We start from the raw sequence: 23357 nt of genomic DNA, 5'->3' as shown, positions 1-23357 counted from the left end.
TAAACTACCTATCTGAATCTAAAAAGAGGAGGGTCATTTGCTTAACATTCTCCATAAGCAACTTGCAAAAACTGAAAATGTTAGCAAAAACTTAAACATATCAGTTAAAACTATTTTTTCCTAGTAATGTGGACATTACTCTTAATATGATTTCTTTCTGGGTCTGGCCTTTTCTTGCTTTACAAACAGAGTAGGTAGAACTGCTTAACGTGCTCATGCCTCTGCCAGGAAAAGAAACAAAGGAAAAGTCCCTTAAGTAGAGAGTTAAAGATACAAAGTTGAACAGAACTTTCTAAGAAGAGACTTACTACTGTTAAACACTTACTGAACACCTCCATAAGAAAAGGTGGGTGAATACTAAGAAAACCTGCTATGTTACCACTGTCCTGGCACTGTTGATATATCTTATTTGATGTTCATAAAAAACCTACACAGTGTGACAACTTCCCCAATTTAGAAACGGAGAAACAAAGAAGTGGAGAAGTTAAATAATCTGCCTAAAGTCACACAGTAAGTGCCAGAGGTAAAATTTAAATTCAGGTCTGTTTGACTCCAAAGTCCCCACCATTTCCTCCACTCCTGTTGCTCATCTGCTAATTTCCAGCTGAAGGCAGCATACTGAATAACATATATTGGTAATAAAATGGTAATAGATTAGAAGACAGTGTGAAGGTTTAAATTAAAGCTCATTGGCTTTGAGACAAAGAAAAAATTTCGGAATAAAATGGCAAAGGTTTATAAATTTAGTCAGATGCTAAAAATTATTTTTACTAGATTAAAAATCTGTCAGCCTCTCATCTGTATTATCTATTATTATAGATTGTCCACCTCTATCACATCTCTTCTCTCTTCTTTCCAAATAACCCCACTCATATTTCTAATCACCCATAGGTATTATTTTTGTGGGCTAAAGATCAGAACTACAGAGAATATTTCAGAAGTATGTAATGAGTGCTCAATCAACCACAGTAATTCCTTGACTTTGAGCGGACTCCTTCACTAGAATATCTAGTTTATCTAGCTTATCTTTTCAAAGTACATTAGGCTGATGGCTTGAAAGACTCTTCCAGAATCTTCCCCAAGTCCTTTTCCTGGTTGGAAATACAGAAGATTAATCCAATTAGCACATATTCCTGTTACTTCCTAATTATTTTGCCACATATCTGCATGGAATTCCCTCTATTCCTCCTCAATTCTTAACTGGTCAGAATGTTCCTTGATGGTTCCTATTTCATCTACATGCTTGGGTATCCTCTTTTCAGTAGTCTTGGTCAAAGCATTTTGATAAATGACATGGAATGAGTATATAGCAACTGCCCCTCTGGGATGCTAACAATGCCCTATCCCTACCCATTCCAGCGTCATTAAAAAACCCTAGCTCTGGTGGGCACTGTACCTCTCATGGGATATCAGGGGCCATAAACTCCAACATGTAAGCATGGCTGTTAGGATCTAAATCCATGGAAGAGTCAAAGATGTACCCTCTATCATAGATTTAATCTCCTTGTACAATTTCTTGGGTCTGGTTCATTTCTTCTACGTTACGATCATCTGTTTATATAATTTGCTTTTTCACTCATTTGTACATGTACAGTTGCTGAGCTGCTTTGGGGGAACCTCTGTTGCCATTTTCAGTTCTTCTTACAGCAGTTTCTGTTAAGAGTAGAGTCTAGCAAGTTTATTTTGTCAGCAGAATAGATTCCTTTCTCTTTGTTATTCTTCTTTAATCTCTTTTAAGCACCAGTTTGTTCGTTTTTGTACCTTAACCTGATGCTGAATTCCTTTGGACTAGATCTCCCTAACCCCTCAAAATGCTTTATACCCAGTATGGCCAAAATTCATGGAGAACTGATTACAGAAACTCAAGCTTTTCACCACTGTTCTCAAGGCAGGGTAGAAGTCATCTGGCATATGAGTTCAACCAAGGCATCCTTATCTTTAACAGCCTCCTCTTTCTAGACACCTTCATTTACACGTTTACACTCTTTGGGAAGAGATCTTGGCTCTTAGAATATGTGATATTATTTGAAAAGGCACATTAATTTTCCAGGTAAGAATCTTGACCTTATTCTGTTTATCCACCCACAGCCTAATACTGAAAGGGTCCATGGCATCATTCCCTTTTGACAATGATACTACAGAGTCTTAATCTTAGCACAGTTTTACTTATATAGTGTGGAACACCACCATACCACCAACACCCTTCATGCCTACAATATTACCCGTTTTAAAAGATTCACATGAAGGTAGCCAAAGGAAGATCTCCACTTCATTTTTTAAAAAGAAAAGCTCTTTGATAATATATATAATAATAACCCTTTTTAAAAAAAGATTTATTTATTTATTTATTTATTTATTTGAGAGAGAGAGAGAGAGCTCGAGATGGGGGAGGGTCAGAGGGAGAAGCAGACTCCCCGTTGAGCAGGGACCCCGATGCGGAACTTGATCCTGGGATTCCAGGATCATGACCCAAGCCGAAGGCAATCGCCCAACCAACTGAGCCACCCAGGTGCCCAATAATAATCCTTATTCCCTTCCATGTTCGTTATTTTGGCACATTACCAGAAAATGATGGTTCTGGTCAAAAGGCTAAAGTATACTTTAATGGTGCTCTATGTCTCTCAACACTAGGATTGCTACTGTCATTGTGACCTATAATAAATTACTTTTTAACTCCTTAAGCATAATAAGAATTGACCCATGCTACTAAATGTTTGTGTTCCCCCAAAATTCATATGCTGAAGCTCTAATCCCTAATGTGATGGTATCTGGAGGTGAGGCCTCTGGGAGGTAATTAATGGAATGAGATTACTGCCCTCATAAGAGACACAAGAGAGACGATTTCTCTCTCTACCACATGAGGATATGGCAAGAAGGTATCCTACAAACTAGGAAGAGCGCTCCCACCAGGACCTACACATCAGGCAGTGCCTTGATTTTGGACTTCTCAGTCTTCAGAACTGTGAGGAACAAATTTGTCTTGTTTAAGCCACCCAGTGTATGATATTTTTTTATAGCAGGCTGACTGAGACAATCCCACTAGCCAAAAATTAATAGCAATGCCCACCTTCATCTTCACTGCTGTCAGACTCAGGAAGTTTGATTCGTCTCCTCTTTTTCTTCATATTTTCAGTTTCTTTTGTCTCATCATCAGATAACTCCACTCGCTTCCCCCTGTTGGCATCCAGGAATAATTTAAGCATCTTACACAAAATAAAAATATAAGTATTTATATGCTACTATGAGTGAGTCTTGCTTCATAACCCATGGTCTTAATTCCAGAGGATGGAAGAGTCAAAGTAGACCAATAAGGATTCTTTTTAAGGACACTCTGCTAACTGACCACAACTAAGTCACTCCATGGGGTGACCAGAATTAAACATTTTTCTAGCTCTTTATATTGATCATTGGAAGCTACTTACCAGCTCATCAAGAATCATTACAAATTCCTACAAATTCCTTCTTACTTCTCCTATGGGCCTTTCAATCATTCAACAAGCATTAAATAAGCAGCTACTAAGTAGAGGCTCTTGGCTAAACACTGAGGATGAAAGATGAAGAACACTGTTCTCAAAAAGCTCTGGCAGGAGAAATAAATAGATATAAACACCACCAAATATAAGACAATGTGATAGATATTACTGGACAAATAAAATGTTATGGGACAAGACTCTTACTTGAAAACTGAAAGCTAAGTGGAAGTTTATCAGATAAAAAAGGGAGACAAAGATATTAAAGAGAAAAAAACAAATATTTTAAAGAGAAAATATGGGCAAAGGCATAGACCTAAGACCTTAACGTGATTCTAATGACATAATAAAAAACCTAGACTTCATCTTGTCATTAGTTAGCTCCTCTGGATACTCTACCACCCTATTCAAATATGTATGAGATATAGTTTTTATCTTCAAGTAACTTCTTTTTTTTTAAAGATTTTATTTATTTGACAAAGAGAGACACAGCGAGAGGGAACACAAGCAGGGGGAGCGGGAGAGGGAGAAGCAGGCTTCCCGCGGAGCAGGGAGCCTGATGCGGGGCTCGATCCCAGGACCCTGGGATCACGACCTGAGCCGAAGGCAGACGCTTAATGACTGAGCCACCCAGGCGCCCCCAAGTAACTTATTTCTTACATAACTTTAAATATCAACTGATTTTTCTACCTCAAGCTAGAAAAAAACAAATTAAACCCCAAATGAGTAGAAAAAAATAATAGAGCAGAAATCAATGAAATAAAATAGAAAAAAATTAACAAAGCTGAAAGTTGTTATTTTGGGGCAAAAGACTAACAAAATTAATAAACCTTTTTATAAGCCTGATTTAAAAAAAGACAAAACTACATATTACCAATATTAGCAATGAAAGAATGAAGGAATCTGTAGTGATAAGTACAGATTCTATAGATACTCAAAGAATAAGACTATATTAGGAACTTTATGCCAATAAACTCAACAACTTAGATGAAATAAATTCCTTTAAAAATATAACCAAAACTGGGGCACCTGGGTAGCTCAATCAGTTAAGTGTCTGCCTTCAGCTCGGGTCATGATCCCAGGATCCTCAGCAGGGAGTCTGCTTCTCCCTCTGCCTCTGCCTGCACCCCCCTCTGTCAAATGAGTAAAATCTTAAAAAAAAAACAAAACTGACCCAACAAGAACAAGAAAACTTAAATAGCTCTATTTAAAGAAACCAAATTAATAAAATAAACCTTCCCACAAAGAAAACTCTGGGTTTGGATTCACTGGTAAATTTTATCAAATCTTTAGGAATAAAAAATAATACATATATTACATAAACTCAGATAACAGAGGAGAAGGAAACTACTCCGACTAATTTTATGAAGTTAGTGTAACTTTGACACTGAAATCTGATAGAGACATTAACAGAAAAGAAAATAACTGATCTACAGACCTGAAAGATGCAGTGGCAAAAAAATCCTTATAATACCAGCAAATAGAATCCAACAATTTATAAAAAAGATAATGTCTTATGACCAAAGTGAGGTTTATCTCAAGAATGCAAGGTTGGTTTAACATTTAAAAACCAACCAAAGTAAATTCACTACATTAACAGAAACACCAAATGATCATCTCAATAAATGCAGAAAAAGCATCTGTCAAAATTCAGCACCCAGTCTATTCCTCTGCAAACTAGGAATAGAAAAAGATTGCCTCCATCTAGTAAAGGGCATCTACTAAAAACATACAGATAACATCATCCTTGGTAATGAAATATTGAATGCATTCCTGGCTATAACCATCAACAATGAGTATCTTACCCATGGGCTAGGGGACATTTTAATCCACCCATATCACATATTCTTGGGGATAAGGCCCACTGGACAGAGCCTTGACCCTCTGAAACTTCAGCATTTTGTTGATGTTTTCTACTACAGCAGCCCCAGCCTTGCTACAGAAGTCAAGTATTTCTGGGCCTATCAGTGCTGACAGTGTCTTTAGAATTTCTTTCAACAGACTAACTCCTACCAACTATGAGGTAGTGTCTCAAATTCCTGGATCCATTTTTAACAGCTTGTGTGCTTTTTATTTTCTTTTCTAATTACATTTTACCACTTGAAAAATAAACTCATTGATATAAAAAGAAAACAAAGAACTTTTTCTCTTAAATTTGACTGGAAACAGTAACCCCTCGCTTGGCAATCTGAAATGAAAAACAGACACACAGACACAATCAGGCATACTTATGCCATGTCCACAAATTTAAGATGAAGTAAAGAAAAAAAGATAATCAATTTAGATCGATGGGGCCCAAAAAACTGGCTTTGGGCTCTAAATCATCTAAACTGGCTGATTCCACAGTTCAGTTTCACTAGATAAGCTGCTGAGCTTCTCTCTCCATTTTGGTTATACAGCTGTATCCCTAAGGCATTAAGTAGGATTTAGTACTCAACTGAAAACTGCCTGCTGTCAATAAGCCCAAACAGACCTTCTCACCCCCAGCAGAGACACTCCTCCCCCACAAGCAACAAAATTTTCCTACCTTTTTTTTTCCTTCTGCTGCATCTTAACAGGCTCTGCTTTTTTGCTGGATTTCTTCAGGTCTGTAGGGGCTGCCAGGTTTGGTTCAGTGACAGACACTGGAGGTTTCTCCACTATTTTTTCTTCTTTCACTGCTTGTTCTGAATCCAAATTGACTTTAAGTTTATCTATAAAAACAGTATAGCAGATGATATATAACTTCATCATGCAATATTAATCTATCAATCCTCTGACAGTCTACTAAGTGCCAAGTAATTTGTTAGGAGCAGGGGCTAAAGGGATAAAAAACAGTCCCTGTCCTAACAGAACTCAGGGTCTAGTCAGAGAACATGTCTCCTTTCCAACTACCACTCTAGTTCTGTTTTCATTTCTGCCTCTTGCTAATCCCTCATTATATCACAGCCCCCAGGCCAAATAATAGTAAAAGCAGGGCTTACAAAAAGCAAATACAACTTTATGAGCTAACATCTTTCTCATTTATTAGATGAGAAAATTAGTAAGAGTGTGGGGTATAAAAGATGTTTCCCAAGAGTACACAGCTTACAAATAGTGACAACAGAAATTTGTACCAAGATCTTACTTTCTATTATATTCTATATTCTTAAACCTGGATACTCTTATCATCTCACTACTTATCTTAATGATATAATTAAAAGACTAGTTTGGAATCAGAAAAGTTTGAGTCATACTGTTTTACTCTGGGTAAGTTACCTAAAAGTCAGTCTTCTCTGTAAAAACTGAAGTAATTATTTATGAGACTATTTTAAGGATTAAAAGGGATTAGTATGTGAGGTTATACACAAGGTAACTTACCCCAAGGTAACACTGACAGAAAAGGTTAAGAGTCAGGATTTGAAACTAAGTCAGTTTAACTCCTCAAAATCCTTACCTCTTTCCCTACTACCAAGCTGAAAAACACAGAAACAACTACTATGCTGAGCAGAGGACTAAGAAATGCAAGCAAGATGGGCCTAGCCATCTGAGAAATTATAGAAGAATAGCCTTCGTGCTATATTTACTGACAGTTTTTTCAAGAGAAGTCACAAAATACTCTCAGAAAGCTGTAAACAGCCTGAGGCTCTTCCATAAGTAGCTTTGGTTATATGCCGTAAAATAGCTTAAGTCAGCTATAGCGTAGAAAAAAACAATTGATATCTTAGCCTTGGCCATTACACACAGCTTAGGATAATAATTTATAAATAAAGTATATTATGTGAAAGAACAGATGATGGATAAAAGTATAACACACAATCTGTTTATACTTTATTTTTTGAAGACTTCACTGAGAATTCTGAATGGTGGAATCCACTAGAGAATCGCAGCATTCTCTCCCGCCTTTTCAAAACTGCTGTTCTCAAGTATCAGTACTTCGCAAACTTTTCCACCAATCAGAGAGTAAACATGCATCTCCAGGGGGTCCAGAAATTTGTACCAAGATCTTACAGAGTTCAGTAACTGACCCTCAAAAAGCGAGTTCTCTGAAGTTGCACATATATCCTTAAAGTTTATGCAAATTTTGCATTGTTACAGAATTTATATCATATTGACAGCACTGTTTTAAAATTACAAAAAAAAAACATTATCTCCTACCTCCCTCTTGGGGTAAGGAAAGAGATGCTATTGCATCGAGTCTACCAATTTCAGGAAACTGATCTTAATTAAAATACCAGTGACCAAACAGATTTCAGCATCCAGAGTTTTTACTCTCTGTCTTGGTTTCACAGTATTTGAGGAACTCCTAACTCATTCACATATGCAGCTACAAGTGGCCAATTAGCTAGTAAAAAGGCAGTTCACTGCAACATTTTCAGACTACTGTAAGGAAAATTTAATCACTATTTTTTCCTTTTTATCTGAATGACCAAGTCATTTGTATCATTTGACTAATTAAAAGCATCTCCTTTTCATACTCAAGAAAATACAAAACACTTTTACAGGATACAGATGACTTCTTAATTTTGTCACCAATGCTGTAATTTTTTTCACATATAAAGCATTAAGGTTCTTGTTAATGAGATAATTTACATATCAGAAAATTCACCATTTTAAAATGTAAAATTCAGTGGTTTTTAAAAACTGTGCAAACATCACCACTATCCAATTTTAGAATATTTTCATCACCCCAAAAAGGAACCCTGTACCCATTAGCAGTCACTCCCCAATCCCAACCCAGCCCATGACACTAATCTACTAATATTCTACATTCTGTCTCGATAGATTTGCCTATTCTGGACATCTTGTATAAACAAAATTATACAATATGTGGCCTTTCCTGTCTAGCTTCTTTCATTTCACATGTTTGAAGGTTCATGCATGTTATAGTATAGGTTAATTCCTTTTTTATGGTTCAATAATATTCTATTGTGGGAGGCCTAGGAGGCTCACTCAGTTGAGCATCTGACTTCGGCTCCTGAGATCAAACCCCACATCGGGCTCCCCGCTTGGCAGGGAGTCTGCTTCTCTCTCTCTCCCTCTGCCCCTCCTCCACTCATGTTCTCTCTCTCCTCTTCTCTAATAAATATTTAAAAAAATAACAGTAATATTCCATTGTGTGGTTATATCACACTTTGTTTATCCATTCATCAGATGATGGACCTTTGGGTTGTTTCCACTTTTTAGCTATCATGAATAATGCTGCTATGGACATTTGTGTACAAGTTTTTGTGTAGACATATAGTTCTAATTCACTTGAGTAGATATGTAGGAGTGGAAGTGTTGGATAACTGTTTAACTTTTTGAAATACTGCCATGCTGTTTTTAGAATAAGCACATCATTTTATATTCCCCACAGCAATGCATAAGGGTAACTGTTACACTTGCTATTGTCCAGCATTAAGTTTTAAATGCTTCAAGTCCCCACAACTCTTTCCTCCAACTCTCATTTTCATTGCAATGATCTTGTCATGTGTCATATACAATAAAAATATTCATCATTTTACTCTAAACATTCATCCCTGAAAAAACATGTTAAATAAATCAACTCTAGAAGCCATTCTTTTTATTAGGTAAATATTTAATTCTTTTATTTTATCCAGTTTCTCCACTGCCTCTATTACTGTTACTGTCTGCCTAGCAATTATAATCATTAACTATTTTATTCTTTATTTATTTGTCTGTCTCTCCTAGTAGTATATAAGGACCATGAGGGCAGAGATCTCACTTGCCTACAGTTTCTCCTTTGTATCACCATGCACAATAGTTCCAAGTACACAGTAGTTGCTCAATAAATATTTACTAAATAAACAAGTGTATACTTCTGTATAGCTTGATTTTCTTTATGACTAGCAAATAGTCATGGCTTATATATTTTAGAAATAATAAAAATGTTTAAATTCACTGGTTACAAATGCACCAAAAAAACAACAAATAAAACAAAACAAATAAAAATGTGGACCTAAAAGTCACCGAGAAACCACACAATCTGATTGGTTCAGTGGACCAGTACCAGCCATGCAGGCCAGTGACATTAGCCACCATCTATTTTCACAGAAGTTGGGAGCCCTCCTTGTGCACTCCGCCTGCAACAATACAATGTGCTTCCCAATAACCTGAAAGTATCAAATTTTCCATCTATTTTAAGAACACAAAAACTTTTTGTGATAGCTTTTTGGCAAATAAACACTATCACTCCAAAGCCTCCTCCAACCACTAATTTGACCATCATGGGAAAGCAGAATTCTGACTAATTTTGCTTGCATAGGCATGTAACAAAACACCTTCCCACAAGATCTTTGTAAAACTGATGCTCCAAGAAAGTGTGCCATAATTATCCCGCGGCTCCTGAATTCTTTCTGGTGTTATGCCACATACCCTCAGGGGATGTGTACTTGGTATGAGAAGTATGAAAATATGTGACTACTGGTTCTTTCCATATGAAAGAATTCTTATTTAAATAAAATTTTTAAATAAAGGCGATTTTGCTTTCTCAAAAAGTATTATTTTTAAGTGGCCACTACCCCCCAGGTCCTTCTAATTCATACTGAGGTCTAGTTCATTATCATGAGTAATCTGTAAAAAAATAACTGCAGAAAGCCAAAGATTTGTTTATGCAGCCCCCTGGGAGACAGGGGTAATAATTAATAATTGTCATACAAGGCAAACCTGAGCCCAGCACCTAGGATATTAACCTCAACACCATACTGTATAACCAAGCAGCCTCCCTCCTATTTTGTCACCCATTTTCAAGAGCCCTATGAAACAAATAATAAATTCTCTTTCCAAGGCAGGAAGTAAAAACAGGAGTAGTAAACTACCCTGCAAGAGATCTAAACTGAACCCAGGTCACCCATAAAATCCACCGTTCCAGTGGGGTTACTTCCATTCAATATTTGGTCAGTAGACTGCAAATTTATGTTAGGATGCAGGAAGGCTGCATGATATACCAGATGGGTAAAAACTGAACAAGGTGGCTTTCACCTCAAATATGTTATTATATTAACATTCATGTATTAATCAAAGGAAGGTAAAAACATGCTTACTCATAGCAGCTTTTCCAAAAAAATTGCTCATCACATTCCCTTTCCCTGGTGCCTTGTTGCCTGTGGAAAATACCTAAAAGCAGAAAACACACATAATTTTTTTCTAGTGTCTAAGGCTATTCTTCAAGTAGCAGTCTTAATCTCTTCAATAGCAGGGCACACCATCATGATGGCACAATCTCTATATAATCATGCCAAAATGTGTCGGCATTAGATGTAAGAACAAATCCAGACCAGAGTATCTGATGTTTATCTCCAAAGCTTACTTGCTCATTGTTCTTACAGACTTACTATCCATGAATGTGTCTAAACTTTTGAGTATATTAAAAAACTACTTAGTTTGATAGAATTAAAACAGATCAGAGGCAGTACAGCACACACTGAGTGGGAGGGAGAACCTCCAAAATGTTACATTTGTAATAATCAGAAGTGGATTTGAACACTGGTTGTACCATTTAATAGCAATCTGATATGCAGGCAAATCACTCAACAAGTCTAGCGCTCAGTTTTTGAGTACACATACAAAACAAGAGATCTCTCCCTCACTGAACTGTTAGAGGATTTGAGCAAAGATCAAAGTATTGGCCCACAGTATTTCCATAAATGTTAGTGTTTTCCTTCCACTCCCCTCTCCTTTCCCAAAGCGGAAGTTGTAAAATCACAATGAAGGTAATAACAATAATAGCAATAATTATGCTTTTCTGGAGTATTTTTAAATAGTGTTTTAATGAGACCATTTAAGTTACTTCAGATGAGTGAATAATAAAAAACTAAGGGAAGCAGCTAAAGAAAAAAACAAAAATTCATAAAACAGAACGAGAATGTTAAATATACTAAGAAGAAAGGCATACATGGTAAAGCTCAGAATATAAGATGTTCCGAAAAAGGCCGTATTGTTAATAAACAGTTCTAGAACTTTGTAATTTTCAAGTATTCTCATATGCATTATTTGGCTTGCACAACAATCTTGCAATGTATACAGGGCCATTTTACAGGAGAATCCAAGGCTTGGTGAGAAGCATTATCGAAAGAAAAAGGACTATTTCAGATGAAAATATCAAGAATTAAAGGATTCAGACTAAAGTAGAAAAACTAGAACATATTATTATACATCAGAACATTATGTGATTAATCTACTACCATTGGAACTCTAATGGTTTTCCATTACCCATTCTGAGCTATCAAGACATATCTTTAAAGACTTCCATTTGTTACCTCTTTAGTCTCTGTTTTGGTTTCCTTGTTGACATCTTGGGTTTTAGAAGCAGCTTTAGAGGCAAACATTCCCATTATCCCTTTGGGCTGCTGGAAAATCTGTTTGGAGGTAGGTAGACTATGACCATTGGTTGTCAACTCATTATTGGCTGGTGTCTCACTTGATACCTGAAGATTTGACTGCTCAAACTTTTCAGAAGACGAGGATTCAGCAGCAGCTCTGGGGACTGCAGCTGCACACTGTATGGCACTAAACCTGAGGTCACAAATGTTACATTAATTTCAAAGTCTTGCTTTTTCCACACAATACTTTCTAACTCTAATACTATTAAGTTAGAAAATTTTAGAACTAAAATGGATTTTAGAAATTATTTTGTACAAAACTCTCAGATATAAAACAAGTATTGGAGAGACACTGAGGGACTTGCCCTAGATTATACATCTAGTTAGTAATAGAACCAGGACTGGAATCCGATGTCTTCCACCATACCATATTGAATTATCTTTACTTTTTTGAATAGAGCATCTTAATTCAAAACAAAAAGAATACACCAAAAAATAACAAAAGATTAGTAATCTCACCATCCTTGGGAAATCAAATGGTTATCTTGTTTTTAAAGACCTTCAACTTACAGGACTACATATGTAATAAATATTGACTGAACCAAAATTATGAGCTTAAATATTAACAAACTTTCTGGCAACTCTCCTGGCCAGAGTGGATCATGCTTTAAAACAAGGAAGAAGCTGGGAACACAGCCACTGGCTCGTATGACTGGTGGTCCTTCACTGTCATTTGTTAATAATTTCTAATTATACCAACTAACAGCACTAGACAAGTATGCCCAAAACCAAGTGAAATTTGGCACAGTATGCATGGCATATTAAAGGGAACATTCATCTCTTTTTCTATAATCATTGTAGATGTGCCTGTTTCACACAAATCACAGTTGTGCTTAAAGCAAGGTTCCCTCACTTTTCTTACAAAGAACAACATTTGATTTCCCCCAGTCTTTAGCTTACTGGGGGTTGCTGAGAGCTCCCTGGATGTAGGCAAGGGCATTATTCATCTTTTGTATTTTAGGTACGCAGTACGAGACCTGGCACACAGAAATACTAGTGAAAGAATGATAAATGAAGTCCCGGGAAGTGAAGACTTCTGGTTTCCCTCTCTTCTTCAATGTATTACCTCAACTTGGGATAAGAGAAGATGGAGGTTAAGAAAGAAACGATGTGGTAATAGTAATTACCTAGGCGATCAACCAGGCACAACTTCAACATTAACTGCTAGAATAACTAGCCTAAGAAAGAAGTCTCTGATAAATCATTTAATTTCAGAAGTAACTTTAGACTGAAAAGCCTCAAAGCTAGAGTGTATAGCTCCAAAAATCTTCTACTGATTTACTACGGTCCACTTCAGAAAACCCCACACTAACACAGATATTTCATGCATCAGAGTTAAGAACAGACGGAAATCATTTCCTTTCGCCCACTAGTCTTCCTCTCTAGCCTTGCAATGCTTCCATGTACAAGGAAAAGAGCAATGTTTTATTTCATTGTCAACATCTAAAGTTGGCCCTGAGAGAACTCTTTCTCCATTTGGTCTACATTCCACACCTTAGGGTCAGGACCAGAAATTGGCAATAAGGAAGAGACCAAGTTAGGCTGGGAACATGTCTGAAGAGAGAAGAATCTGCTCAGTCCTAAAATTTCAACTTTCTTCGTGTCATAGCACTTCTTAAAACACACGAAACAATGAGTCAGATCTCAGCTGGCCCATAATTCTCAGGACCAAATACAAACTTCTTTATTGGAGATAAATTCTTCACATTTCTACCCATGATACTTTAAGTATTTAAGTAGAGTTTCATTAAAGTGCTTCCTATTGCCACATTTCTACTTGCCATGTTTACTTTAGTGGTCCCTGAGCAAATTTCATTTTGAACTTTTGAGTCACCTTTATTCCTGTTTACTTCCTTAATTAGATACAACAGAAGAACTGATTTTTAGAGCTTCATATGCCATAGGTACATTTTAATATAGGTTATTTCTGGAATCTAATAATGTAATTTACATAAATATATCAGGGTATTCATCTTTTCTTATAATCCTTCCCTAAAAAACACCACTTATAAATGATGACTCTTTAGCTATGTAATTATATTTATTTATTTAATAAATATTTGTATGCCTATTATACTTAAGGTTTTGAGCTGTAGAATAAAAGAACTATTGCCTATCATCAATTCACTCAATAATTACTTATTGAATGCTTACCATTTGCTAGGCACCATTTTGGGTACAAAATAGACACAATTCCTATTCTCATGGAACTTCCAGAAACTATGTTTGGAAAGTCTGTATCTATTTCGTCTCAAGGACCTGGTTCTATCAGTTATCCCATCTTCCCCAGTAGTTTCAACCATTTCTTCTTTGACGGCTCTTTCCAACAGTACAAGTTTCCTAACAGTACAAGTTCACATAAAATCAATATGTGATTTTAAAGTTCTCAACTTTAAAAATGTATAGACCCTCCCTTAGTCTCAATTCCTCTTTAGCTACCTCTCTTTTTCCTCCATTTTACTGTCAAATTTCCTGGAAAGAGTTTTTCATATCTGCTGTCTCACTTTCTCATGCTCCCACTTTATTCAGTTGACCAGAATCCAGTCACTCCACTGAAAACCCTCTTAACACTAAATCCAATTAACACTTTTCAGTTCCTATTTTACTTAGCTTCTCAGCAAGGTATGACACTGTCAATCAGTCCCTCCTTAGCTTTTAGAACCCCATATACTCTTGTGATTTTTCTCTCATCTCTGGTTGCTCCCATTTAGGCTCCTCTTCTCTTGCCCATCCCTTGAAAAATGGCTGTCATTTAAATAGTGCTTACTATGTGCCAAGCACCGTTCTAAGTTTTTTTTTGTTTTGTTTTGTTTAGATTTTATTTATTTATTTGACAGAGAGAGAGACAGCAAGAGAGGGAACACAAGCAGGGGGAGTGGAAGAGGGAGAAGCAGGCTTCCCACCAAGCAGGGAGCCCGATGCGGGGCTCGATCCCAGGACCCTGGGACCATGACCTGAGCTGAAGGTAGATGCTTAATGACTGAGCCACCGAGGCACCCCCCATTCTATGTGTTTTATATATATTCATTCATTTATTCCTTGACAGCCTTTTGAGGTTGGTACCTTTGTTAGCTTCATTTTACTGAGGAGGAAGTTGAGGCACAGAGAGGTTAAATAATTTGCTCAAGGTATACAGCTAGTAATTGTGGCCTCGAGTTTGACTTTCTGCCCTCTCTTTCATTCTATACATTCTCTCTGCATGACTGTATCTACTGCTGTGGCTCAATTAATTATTTTCTCTGATTCCAAAATCTCTATCTTCAAGCCAGATTTCTCTCCTTGACTCTATACTACTGCACGGACATCTCCGCTTGGACTCCCCACAGGCTTCCCAAACTCAACATGTCCAAACCCAATTTATCGTTTTTCCTTCTCTCCCCAAGCCTACTCCTTCCCACATATTCCCTTTCTTAGTGATGACACCATCACACATCCAGACACATGACCACCATCCTTAACAGTATGAACACCCCCCCCCATACACACACACACATCTGGTCCCCAAGCATTACAAAATCCAGGTTTTGACAGCATGACTCTTTTAACCTTCATATGACTTCACGCCCAACACCACTATTACACTTCAGGTAACTGTCATCTCCACCCTGAATCACTACATTTCTCCTCACTGATGGCTTTGTCTCCCAATTATTCAGTCCCTTCTGATCTTGTTCACCACTGCAGCCAAGTGATCTTTCTTTTTTAAGATTTTATTCATCCATTCATTCATTCAAAGAGAGAGCACGTACATGAACACAGGGAGGTGGAGAGAGAAAGAGAATCTCAAGCAGACTCCCTGCTGAGCACAGAGCCCAACACAGGGTTCAATCCCACGACCCCGAGATCATGACCTGAGCCCAAATCAAGAGTCAGATGCTTAACTACCCAGGCGCCCCCAAGTGATCTTTCTGTAATGCAATTTTGCTCATTTCACTCATCTGCTTCAAAATCCTCAGTGGCACCCCAGTACCCTCAGAATAGTCTAAACTCCTTATTCTAGTGGTCAAAGCATATAATCTGACACCTACTTCCATCTTATAGCTCATTATTTCCTACCTCTCACTCTAAGTTCCCGCAACAGAAAATGACTGCGGTCCCACACAAGCACCCGGTTTTCTCGCAGCTCTGTCCTTCTTTCCTACTTCTCCTTTGACTGGCTACTTCTACTCAGGCCTTCAGGCCTCAGCTTAGCGGCCACGCCTCCAGGAAGCCTTCTCTCTTTGGCCTCCTCACTCAAAAGTGGGGGATGAGTGCTCCCCCAAACATCCTCCCACGGTGTTACTCCTATTAGAGCACTGTCACACTATACTATAATTGCCTCCCTTAGGACCATGAGTTCTATAAGCAGGTACTGGGCCATATTCACTCTACAGTGTGTGGTATGGCATAGGTACTTATTAGATCTTGGTAGAATGAATTCAAATGATCTCACTTAGTACCTGTCAAAGTAGTAAGTGCTTAGTATGTCTGGGGAACTGACCTGAACCTTCAATACAACCCCACAAAGTAGGCATTATTATATCTAATTTAAAAATGAAAAAGCCAAAGCTCAAAAGAGTTTAAGTAATTTGTCCAAAACCACCAGGCTATTAAGCAAAAAGCCACAACACAAGTCTGTGCATTATAGTCCATCATCTCACTGAAGATGATACAAAGGATATAAAAGATGAACAAGACCTGATCCTGGCTGTGGAAGATCAAAGGCTTTTGGATGGAAGGTAGAGGGATAACAAATGAGAAATGGTTTTTGAAGGACATCTGAACTGGTTCTCAAAAAATCGGTGGGATTTAGACAAGCAGAGACTGGCGTAAGGGAGTAATGAGGGGGCACAACAAACCTTTCGGTGGCGGTGACAGGATAAATACATGAGAAATAGATTTATGGGGAGTCCACTGGGGTTTTCAGTATGGGTTGTGGCTGCTATTTTTCACCTTATGATGTACTAATAAAACCAGGCATGTGTCTTACTGCAAGATAAATGGGGTTTTACTAGACTTGGCATTCACTCTTAAGAGGCAGCCACTGTGTAAACATCTTACAAAATCAATTCGTAAAGAAGCCCACAAGGAACATTAAGGAGCTCACTTGCTGCAGTTCTGCAAGTTGCTTTTAAGGATGTCATAGTCCGTATTGAACAGAGGCCCACTGTCCTTTAGCATGGCTTTCTGGATGCTGTACACATGGATGCTGGCAGTCACCGCTAGCTTGGACTTCACTGCTACAAGTCAACAGGAAAAGCAGTCTGTTAATACACAAACTTCATAGCATGTGGGGACTTTAACAAGAAACCCTTCTGCATTAAAACCATTTGCAATCTGTGGTGGTCCAAAAGCTCTAAAAGGCCAAAGAGTCACATACACAGTACAACATCAACTCTTCTGTCTATAACTGGGACATCAAGACAAGGTGGTGGTGAGGCAGTTCTAAGTACAACACCTGTGAGGGTATCACTCATCCAGTAAACATTAATGAATGATTGATGATGACTGTGATGTTCTTTATTTTTTTCAGTCAGGGAAGAATCTTACACTCTAGTATATAATTAAAGAATAAGTAATTTCTATCTGAGAAGACTCAATTATATAATTCAATTTTTGTGCAGAGAAAGCAACTCTGTAACAAAAATACTACTAGCCAGCTAAGTCTGAAGAAAAAAAAACCACAACAGAATATCACAAGAACAAATGTTAGATTCCACAAAGAAAGGGACTGTGACTGAGTCTCCAGCACCTACCACAGAGTTTGACAGAGTAAATACTCATTATGTATCTACTGAATGAATAAATCTCACTTTGGCCACCACTGTGGGAATTCAGAAAGACAAAAGTGGACATCTCCACTACCCTGAATACCTCAGAGTTATTTTGTAAGAAAACGACGCCAATGGCAGGAGTCTTTGTATACAAAGTACAACAGTGCAGGTTTCATCTTGAGACATATATCCAGATCATGTGGACCCTATTACAAAACTCTTTTGAACTGGATTTTTAAATAATAAAACCATAATATTAATAGTCTTGAAATGGAAAGATAAATTTAATTTAGAAGTTATGTTAAGTCTTTCTGACTTTAGAAAAGCATTCTTTAATTTTCTTCCTAAAAAATTGTTAGGGAACACAACACAGTATTTAGAGACTACTGTCTTTTTCCAGTTCATGAGCTGTTCCATAGGGTATTCATGATAGTTTTTTGCATGAATGACATGAGCTTTGAAATCCTGTAATGAAAGTGCTTTGTAAATGTCAGCAGCTATTGGTCTTAAAAATGGGAAGTTAGGCAGAGGTGGTATCCTATTTTAACATGTTTCAGAAACTACTAATAAAAGGAATATTCAGCTTTTCAGTTAAATAGCTAAATATATTGTATGCAGATGCTAGGGGCAGATTTTTTACGGTACCTACATTGATGCCGTAAGAGGAAAATCTTGCTAAATCGCTAAACACTCACCTTCCAATTTATCTTCTCTCACTACTGCAACCTTGTGGCACTGTAAGGAAATAACACTTCATTAGTGTTTAAAGCAGTAATACAACTTGGAATTTTAAAGTTTCCTTGCTGATAATTCAATTACACTTGGATGTGAAATTAGGAACATCAGGTACCCCTAAAAAATACAGGGGCACCTGGGTGGTTCAGTCAGTTCAGCATCTGACTCTTGGTTTCAGCTCAGGTCATGATCTCAGGGTTGTGGGATCCAGCGGGGCATCAGAATCTGCTTGTCCCTCTCCCTCCTTCTGCCCCTCCCCCCAAAACAAACAAACAAACAAATAAATAAAATCTTTTTTAAAAAAATCTGTGCACAGGGTGGCTCAATTGGTTAAGCATCGCCTTCAGCTCAGTTCATGGTCCCGAAGTCCCAGGATCAAGCCCCATGTTGGGATCCCTGCTCAGAGGGGAGTCTGCTTCTCCCTCTCCCTCTACTCCTCCCCCACTCATGTGTGCATGCATGTGTGTGTGTGCACGCACGCATGCAATGTGCTCTCTTATAAATAAAATCTTTAAAAAAAATCTGTGTACAGTTTAATAAAGTCAGACTTATTTTTAACTTGTTTACTTTAAAATTTCTCCATCTGGGTAAGAAAAGTGATAGAATATACATATCAATACAATCAAAAACCAAACAAAAGGCAGCCCCCAGCTCACAGTGCTGCCAGCCCACAGAACGGGGCGAGTGTGCAGCAAGGACAAAGTCCCACTATCTGTGGGGCCCAGGCCCACTGAACACAGTGATCATGGTGGCACTGAGCTCAGGCAAGGTGTGTCATAGCACATCACCAATACTTTGAGTTGAAGCACCTCTCCAGCAGGGACCCAGTCTGAAACAGGTTTGGGACACAGAAATTGGCGTGTTAGCCAAGACTTTCATTGAACAAGGGAAGCTCATTTCGGACAATGTCATGACTCTGCTTGGCCCTTCATGAGCTGAAAAATCTCACCCAATATAGCTGGCTATTGTGTAGTTTTCCAAGGCACTTTCACAGGCAGAAGCCCTGGATAGTTTATCAGATAGAGTGATTAATCTGAACATGCCCTTCAAGGTCATGAAGCAACATCCACTTGCTAAATTCATTCACCTAGCCACCAAGTCTACAACATCAAATTCGACTCTCCCAAAACTACGGGCCTTGGTGACCTGACTGGAAAGCCTCTCATCCAGTGTGAGAGTAACAGATGAGAGATGGTTCTCAAGAGATTGAAGGCTTACAAAGCCCAAACACAGCTGGTCCTGGAATATTACCCACCACACAAAAGGGGTGTTAGAAACATTCTCCAGAACAGAAACCAACAAGATCTGGCCCTATGTGTATGCCTTCCTACAAACAAAAGTTCAACAAATAAACCAGAAAATATCAGTTACTTCATGAGGAAAACTGCATTTACCTAGTAAGATAAGCAGAAGCTCCTCATCCATGCATTTGTCCTAAGACTGACATCTATGAATTCTTTGAAAATTATATTAGTTTCATTTCTACTGATTTTATCTGGAAATTAAGGATGTGCCAAATGAGTCAGATATGAAGATTCAGCTTTTGAAATCATCTAGTGTGTTTTATTCAGTTATCTTCTATGGTGATGCAACTGAAAAACATCAGAAATGTCTAAACTTCAAAAAAAAATTTTACTATATTTAATAATTAAAAGAGCAATTGGTAGTGACCTAATATTTGTTCAGAAGAGTAAGTGGTTGATAAATTTTCCTTATTTTCTGGAAAAGAAACAAAAAAATTCCATGTCATTTGGGGAAAGTATCTCATCAGAGGCTTTTTGCATAGACTGATACCAAAAAGACATCTTTAGCACTGTGGTATATGGCTCTATGAGACACTATGTCTATAAAATTCCAGGAAAAAAACCAACTGGATTTACAGATTAGTTGCAGGATGCAAATTCACCACTGCCTTTACCTAAGACACTTCTTTTTTTCTCTTTTTTAATTTTTTTTTTTTTTGAGAAACAGCTCAAGTGAGCAAGTGAGCCAGCAGAGGGGCGGGGCAGGGAAGAAAGTCCCCAAGCAGACTCCCTGCTGAGCACAGAGCCCAAATCAGGGCTCAACCCCACAAACCATGAGATCACGACCTGAACTGAAATTGAGAGTCAGACACCTAACTGACTGAGCCATCCAGCACCCCTACACTAAGACATTTATAAATTAGCCATATATGCTGAATTTATTTTGTTGTTAAACATACCTTGTTTACTCAGAATTTTCAATTTGTTATAAAAATGTATTAATTAGCACATAGGAAAATTTATTTTCCTAAGATTTTTCTTTTGAGAATACACATGCTCTGAGGGACATGATTTATGTTAGAAATTGACGTAAGTTCTTGCAAAAACACCCAAGTCGAATTTTCAACAGAAAATGTAATTAAAGTCTTATCTTTTCAGATGTTATTCAGTTTAGAAATGTGTGCTTTAGGATCTACTTGTTAGTTTTGCTTTTTAATCAAAATGTAAGATCTGCCTTGATGAGAGGCAGAAAAAAAAGATTAAGAGAAAACTCATGACACTAGTAAAGCAAGCATACTTTATCATCAGGAAATAGAAATAGATCAGGTATGCTTGGGGAAAATTCCCTTGATATATATAGCAATTATAATTAGCAAAAAAATAATTAAAAGGATTTACATGACAGGTTAAAAAAGACCAGGAAAATAACTGAGTTTGCTGAATGAGTTCTTTATTCCTAATCAAAGAAGTTAACACCTGCTTGTGTTCACTGCCATAGTTACGTCCACTGTTATCTGGCAGGAAAAACCTTTACCAGTGAGTATAATCTAAATAGCCATTTGCACAGTGGCAGTATCGTAGCCAATGAGGTTTATCCGAGGCGCGATTATTGCTAATTAAAATGAAAATGCTTTGATTCCTTAGTGGGGCAACAAAGATGCTTGCTGACGTCCTGTGGCCTAGTAGGAAGAATGTGGCAATACAATAGCTGGAGGAGAAATATGACTCTTCAATGGCATATTTACTCTTACTTTACCTGATGCTAAATCAAATGAAACAAGTCCTTGTAACTGCCTTTGAAAATTTAGCCCATTTTATTCTGGGCACTTAAAATATGAATGCCAGAGAGTGGTTCTTAGGTATTTTGTGTGTACGTGGGGCGGGGGGGGGGGAAGGACTTACTTTCCTTTCTTTTGATTTTTAAAAATTCAATGTTGGTCTTTCAAAATGAACCAAGGCTTTTAAGAAGGATTATAGTAAACATTTCATTCTTTACAAAATTTTCTATAAATGTTTATTACATGCTTTCTAAAAATGTTGTGAACTACTAAACGTATGAATTATCACTAGGTTATCTGGCATACATTAGTATTAATGTATTAGAATAAAACTAAATTTTAGAACTGTGAAAACAAACAGAAAAGCAAACACAGCATCTCAAACTGTGAGTAAAAGAGAACTTCTTACTAAGTGATATAATAAGAATTAATGTATAATCATATGGAACCAAATAAAAATTGGATCTCTCTCACAGATTTGGAATACACAGTAAATCAAGCAAAGATTTAAATATAAAGAATGAAACCATATATATATCATAAGAAAATATGGGCAAATTCTTCTCTAAATGGATAAATGTAAACTGATATAATCTAAGAATAAGGAAAGGTTTCCTAACTATAAACAATAAGAATTAATTTAAATAATACACAAAAACTAGCAAATATACAACTTTTGAGTGACAAAAATAAACTTATAGCAAAGTACAAAGACAAATGATAAAATGGAAAAAATACCTGCAATTCATATCACCAAGAGTTAATATATAGCTTCTAAAATAAAGACACTCCTTTTAGAAAAATAGGCAAAAGGTATGAACAGACAGTGCACAGAAAAAGAAATGCAACTGACCCTGAAACAGATGACAACATGCATTGTGTGGAGAAGGGGACTCTCACACATTACTGGTGGGAATAAAAAATGGAGAGGGATTTGGCAATTACCCAATGCAGTACATATACATCTTAGGAATCCTAAGAAATGTAACCCTAAAAGTGGCAAAAATATACAAAACACATATTTACTGTAGCACTATCTGTAATGGCCAAATATTGTAATGACTCAAAAAATTATCAAAAAGGGACCACTGAAAAAGCTAAAGTAGATCAATGTAGGATCAGGTGGCTGTAATAAGGAATGAGGAATATTTCCTGTAACTGCTATGGAGTGATGTTCAGGATCTACAGTTAAGTAAAAGAACAAAGTGTAAAATAGGGTATATAGTATGAAAACTTTTATCTAAGAAAAGGGGTAATATGAATATATATTTGAATATATTAAAAATATATACAACAAAAATGGAAGGAGAAGCAAAATCTATTAAAGTAGTTACCTGTAAGGAAAAGCAGGGAACCTAAAAATTGAAAGTAGGAGAAGATTTGAATTTAACTACATACTGAGCTGGTGGCTTAACCACAGAGAAGAGTTATTGCAAGTAACTAAAACACAGGCTGATTGTGCATCCCTAGTAAGATATATCCTACAGACAAAAGGAACTGCAAAGAAATCTTAAACTGTTTCCAGTAAACATATTATTAGTAAAAATAGTAGTTCTGCTTTTCTAAATCTTGTATGTCTGGCTAAAGCAAATACATATTTATGAATAATGTTAGGAACTACCAAAATTTACAACATAAGAGAAAAAAGCAGTATAAAATCAAGCAAGTTAAAAAAAAAAAAAGTAGGGGCGCCTGGGTGGTTCAGTCATTAAGCAGCTGTCTTCGGCCCAGGTCATGATCCCAGGGTCCTGGGATCAAGCCCCACATCAGGCTCCCTGCTCCACGGGAAGCCTGTTTCTCCCTCTCCCACTCCCCCGGTTGTGTTCCCTCTCTTGCTGTGTCTCTGTCAAATAAATAAAATAAATAAAACCTTAAAAAAAAAAAAACGCATAGCTGTAAATTTAAACTGGGAATATTAATATGGTTTCATAATGCATTTTCTCTTTAAAAAAACAAGTCATTCCAAAAAAAATGTCATCTTCTGTACAACCATACAATAAAAATTACAGAGTTAATGAGAAAAGGAGCAGCAGAA

General features: G+C 37.1%; 1 protein-coding gene and 1 pseudogene across 1 annotated transcript in view; one reads left to right on the top strand and one right to left on the bottom strand.

Annotated features, from left to right (window-relative positions):
• The window catches only part of POLD3 (DNA polymerase delta 3, accessory subunit), a 47575-nt gene that overhangs the window by 10016 nt on the left and 14202 nt on the right, over nucleotides 1-23357 (bottom strand). Inside the window, exons 4-9 of the mRNA XM_028116078.2 lie at nucleotides 18261-18300; nucleotides 16899-17031; nucleotides 11690-11945; nucleotides 10475-10547; nucleotides 5998-6163; nucleotides 3068-3174 (exon numbers count right to left, since the gene is read on the bottom strand). Coding sequence (XP_027971879.1) covers nucleotides 3068-3174; nucleotides 5998-6163; nucleotides 10475-10547; nucleotides 11690-11945; nucleotides 16899-17031; nucleotides 18261-18300 — 775 coding nt within the window. The remainder of the gene's footprint in view (nucleotides 1-3067; nucleotides 3175-5997; nucleotides 6164-10474; nucleotides 10548-11689; nucleotides 11946-16898; nucleotides 17032-18260; nucleotides 18301-23357) is intronic.
• Nucleotides 21098-21224, top strand: LOC114218820 (U4 spliceosomal RNA; annotated as a pseudogene).

The sequence above is a fragment of the Eumetopias jubatus genome, unplaced genomic scaffold, assembly GCF_037043125.1.
Source record: "Eumetopias jubatus isolate StellerSeaLion01/CBP00866 unplaced genomic scaffold, mEumJub1_p1.0 scaffold_13, whole genome shotgun sequence".
NCBI lineage: Eukaryota > Metazoa > Chordata > Mammalia > Carnivora > Otariidae > Eumetopias > Eumetopias jubatus.
The sequence above is the reverse complement of the archived record's forward strand: the minus strand, read 5'-3'. Positions and strand labels throughout refer to the sequence as shown.